General features: G+C 29.1%; 1 protein-coding gene across 1 annotated transcript in view; it reads right to left on the minus strand.

The window, feature by feature from the left end:
• Window positions 1-3,129: 3,129 nt before the first annotated feature.
• The window catches only part of PCDH10 (protocadherin 10), a 42,749-nt gene continuing 40,782 nt past the window's right edge, over window positions 3,130-5,096 (minus strand). Inside the window, exon 5 of the mRNA XM_011362096.2 lies at window positions 3,130-4,595. Coding sequence (XP_011360398.1) covers window positions 4,576-4,595 — 20 coding nt within the window. The 3' untranslated portion in view covers window positions 3,130-4,575. The remainder of the gene's footprint in view (window positions 4,596-5,096) is intronic.

The raw sequence follows: 5,096 nt of genomic DNA on the forward strand, positions 1-5,096 counted from the left end.
ATCCTTTAAACCTAGCATATGTTGCTTCAAATGAGACTCAGTTTTGAACAGATGTCCCCTTAGACCTGCTATATCAAGACTAAAATTACTAAATCAGCATTTGTCATTTTTAAAGTTAGGGCCATATTTTGCCACTGATTTTTTACTCACAGGCGTCAGTGGAAGATCCATGCATGGAAAATGGCATAATATGTATCCTAGTTTTATTGATTTCATATGTATACAGCAGTATAAAATAATATATTACATTTACACTCATTTTACTTATGTATTATTATAGCATTCACAGTAACAAACACTATAGTTAAGATTTAAACTTATCTTTTGTTATAATACCCTGTTTTCACTCACAGATAACTGTCTCAAATATGTGTCTAGAACTGAAATTCCCTGCTTATTTTCAGCTCAAGGATGTATGGATGTATTGGAAGTCTGAGTTCTGTTATTCAGAAGTTTTTGAGTCTCATGTGAAAATTAATTTTTTTGCATCATTAATGCAACATTTTCATGCAACTCAAAAACATCTGGAGTGTAAAACTTCAAAGTAAGGATGTGACAAGTTTTCAAGAAATAAAAACCATTTTTCTAATTTTACAAATACTTAAAAAAACAGTGATTAGAAATACATGCATGCACACTAAAGGTATTAGAATTTTAGTCATATTATTGCCTGCAATACTCTGGCGGCACCCATCTACCCACATTCTCACAGAATGCTATAATCTAAAACCTATTCCAAGTTTTAAACAGTAGCTTCACAAATTGCTGTATGAGGATTTTGTTTGACCTAGCAGAGGGCTATTCTTTGAAGTGCTAACAATATATAAAATAATTTTACTACTCCATGGCATAAAAAATATGGAATTTTGTCATTTTCTGTTTTTCCTTGTTAAAAAGGAACATATAAAGGATGTTAAGTGCAAAGCCTTTACCACTACAAAATTAGAGTTGAAAAAGATACAGAACCCAAGAAATTGCAATATGAAAAATATAAGATTTTCAGAAAAAATTATCAAGTATACCAATGTTTTAAGTATTTTTTTTTAGTTCCTTGGGTATTAAAAACACACATAGAAATGTGAGGGGGAGGGGAAAACACACAAAATGAAAAATAACAGTGATATTATCAGAAACTTGAATAATTGACATTATCCTATTTAACATTTGCAACATTTTGACTGAGTAATTATGTTAAAGATCAACTTTACTCCAGTAAATAACTTTTGGAAAGTAAAATAGCTCAATATAATGCACAGCTATTAAAGTTTATGTTGAGAACTGTGAGGATTTCTTTCTTTCTGTTATTAGAGAAGCAAGAGGGTTTCTACATTACAAAAGATCTGACAGCAAATTATAACACTACTAAGAAATAAAACAGGAGAATGAGTAATTAAGATATTTAAATCTTCTACTATAGTACTTAATTTGCAATGTTTGATAAAGGCATTGCATTTAATATCTTCCTAAATTAAAATATGTATATTTCCTTTATATTTCCCAAGGAAGATGATGCACTTGTAATGAAGTAGACATTATATCTATAAAGTAATTCTGCTGTGAAATTTAAAGATTTGACTTAAAATGATTTCACAAAATTATATTCACAGTTAAAAATCAGAATTTTACATGTGGCTGAAGTATTTCTAAAAATTGTCATTTGACATACTTTTGAAACATTGACACTGTTTCCACAGGAAAATATTTTGACTTTTACTACTCTAAAACTAACCATGTTAACAAGGAGTAAATATCATGATTATCTTTTCTGAAATAATTTATCGATGAAATACTGTTTTATGATTTGAATATTTTTGATATGCCTATAAAATTATGGAAGATTAGCTATTAGTATGTCTAGAGTAAATAGAAAACCTATTCTACAATTCCTTTCATATGAATCTAATAAATTTTTATTTGGAAACCTTCAATTATTTATTGGCTGAATTTTCCATTTTATAGTCCCCGTCATAAGTATGTAGCATTTTAGCCAATGTGCTAACATCTGATTTATTCTGGATGCAATAAATAGTTGAGTTGACTAGTCACCTAATCATTTAGTATTTTATGTTTAAATAATTCTTTACTCCACAGATTAGGCAAAAAGATTTGTTTTGTTTGTCGTTTGTTTCTATAGGTTGATAATGAAATTTAAGAACAAAATGCAAATTAGTATAACTGGTTATTATAATATATTAAAAAAACTAATACATGAATATATAAGTAGCTGGTACAAGGGTGATTATATGCAATAATATAAAAGGCTAAATTAGAGAAAATTTCTTTAAGTCAAATGAATTACTTTAGTTATTATATATGAAGTGAGTATTACCTTATTTTCAATGCACATAATAAAGCAGATGGATGTGGGTTTTCCCCCATAATTGTAAAATGATGACTAAAAGATTTTAATTAATTAAAGCAGAGTGATTTAACAAGAAAAACAATTTCCTGGTTAAAAAACAAATAAAAAAAAAAAAACTTTTTTCCAGTTAAATTATAGAGAAACATTTTCTTACTAAAATGGTCCATCATTCGAAATATTAATGTAATAATGCGAAAAGTTAGAGAAAATTTTACTGCTGCATGTATGTGCTTTTTGTGTCATGGATGATGGATTAGCTTCATATACTTTTAAAGGGTCCCAAAAAGCCTGGGACATTTCACACATTATTTCATTATATAAATTGATTGTGATTATGACATATTAAACATCTAATTTGATAACAGTCAAAGAAGTGATACTAAAATATCACTTAAATATACACATCAAAGACCTATGAATATCTGTATGCCTTTAAATGTTAAATCTAGGGAAAATATTCCCATTTAAGTAATATAAAATTGGATGGAAAATATTTGTTATGTGTTTTTAGTCTATTCTTTAATAGCATAGCATAGCTCAAACTATCATTGAAAATAAAACCAGTTAAAAAGTAAGGGAAATATTTCAAAAGCGGTCTGTAATTTGGACTGGGCAAAACTTTAGATATAATTTTGAAGATTTGTTTTTAATGGGAGCTTTGATAATTCTATTTTTTGTTAGAAGAGTATCTCACATTCTCTGGTTTTTCACTCTCTTAATTGTATTTCAACAAACAAAAAACGGTAGAGAAGAAATATGCAAAAAAATGCATCCTATTAAATTTAATAATTAACCTTTTTGATGCAAAGTAAAGGGCAAGCTTCACTTTCAAGGTTGACTCATGAAGAATTTTCTCATTAAGACACTAACTATATTTAAGCTATAAAATTTTCACACATAATACTGAAACAATAATGTACCATGTTTCTATCTCCAAATTTATTTAATCTGCTTTAAATTTAGAGATTTTTTTATATCTTATAGTTATTCTTTACCAGTTCAAATATTTATATATCTCTATATGTTCATATAGAGTTATAAATAGATTATATATGCCTCGTTATTAGAAGTCACAAAACTATGCAAAATTATGTAAAATAAAATTCTGTGTGAGTTATATGATTGAGGACCTCTTAAAATAGTAATCTTCAGTTACATATTTTACACCACAAAATGTACAGACACCCAGTGTTCGTTTTTTTCTAACAACAAATACAGATGAATTTATAGATTCTTTATAAAAGCTTTAAATGATTCTAAATTCAAAGCCATAGAAATAGAATCGAAATAATGTAGATTGTTAGATATTTTGATAGTACATGTTCAGTGCTTTTCCAATAACATCGACAGCTATATCTTTGGCATTGAAAATTCAGTACAAGTTCTTGACAAAATTTTGTATCTTAGAGCTTCGTTTTCTTTTCAACAAGGAAAAACAGGGTTGAATAAGATATGAAAACTGGGAGGAAACTGTTAATGATTATTTTTTCTTAATACGTTTATCTTTGGGACCCTGAATTACCTTTTACTTTATTGTATGATGTGGACTGTATGAATCCATTTAAAAACCAACTGAGTTGTACCACATTTTAGGAAAATTATATAATATAATATATATATTTTATATTTATTCAGAAGCTTTGAAATAGTACAGTAAACACTTTGCAACACGGTGTATAAACTACAGAATGTCTTTGATATTTTGTGAGTCTTCAGAATACAATATTTTTTTATGACCCACAGGTGAAAATAACATAATCACAATCTCTCTTGTAAAGTTGAAATAGTTGGGGGAACACTTGATCACACAAAGATAATATAAAACAGTCAAGTTTAAAACAGTGATATTGCATTTATAATGCACAAATTTTCTTTATCCTTATGACTGGCTTCTCGTGGTGAATATAAACATCTAAAGGGCTCAGTGACATTTGGAGAGAGAAAGATATATAGTGCTGTAAACAGGCACACACTGATCGGAGAGGCAAAATCAGTTGCCTAAAGTTTCTACAGTTCTGCACATTTCAACTCATTTCTCAGGCCTGCTGAGAGCAATTAGGTCCTATAATTGACCATGATGACTCCGGAGGCAGTCTAATACTCAGTTACACGCAACTAACTGGATGGCCAAGATAATGAAGTTGAAAAGTTGATGCTTTTGTTGGTCGACTTTGTGCAAATCATGCTGCTTCAGGGAAGTCCTGTAGAATTGACTAGCATATCCTTTTCCGTGCTGTGAAAAAGAAAAAGAAAAAGAAGAAGAAGAAGAAAGTGAGTTTGGTTTTCGGTGTTCAGAATTGAACATTATTGCGATGGAAGTAGATACAATGAAAATGGGTTGTATCCCCATACCAGACCCTCACAGTGTCAAAATATTTCAGTGTCCACAGTCATTCTGCTGTTGGGCTTTCTGAAGATGACAGTTTTGACACAAGTCGGATTTTCATGGGAAATGTATACTTTATATACTAACCATCAATTATGTGGAGATTAACTTTCTACAATTATCTATAAACCAATCCCTACTTCACTATTTATACACAATCAGAGTATAGAAAAAAATGTGTGACCCTTACATGTCCAAACAAGTCTTTAGAATATCTAAGAACAACTAGTTACATATTTAATTTAATAAACTCTAAATTATATACAGTAAATCAACATATAATAGAGAAAACTGTACTAGAAAGAGGTTATGCTGTTTAGAAAGTAACAGATGATTCACATGTTCTCG

The sequence above is a fragment of the Pteropus vampyrus genome, unplaced genomic scaffold (assembly GCF_000151845.1).
Source record: "Pteropus vampyrus isolate Shadow unplaced genomic scaffold, Pvam_2.0 Scaffold73, whole genome shotgun sequence".
In the NCBI taxonomy this organism is placed as follows: Eukaryota; Metazoa; Chordata; class Mammalia; order Chiroptera; family Pteropodidae; genus Pteropus; species Pteropus vampyrus.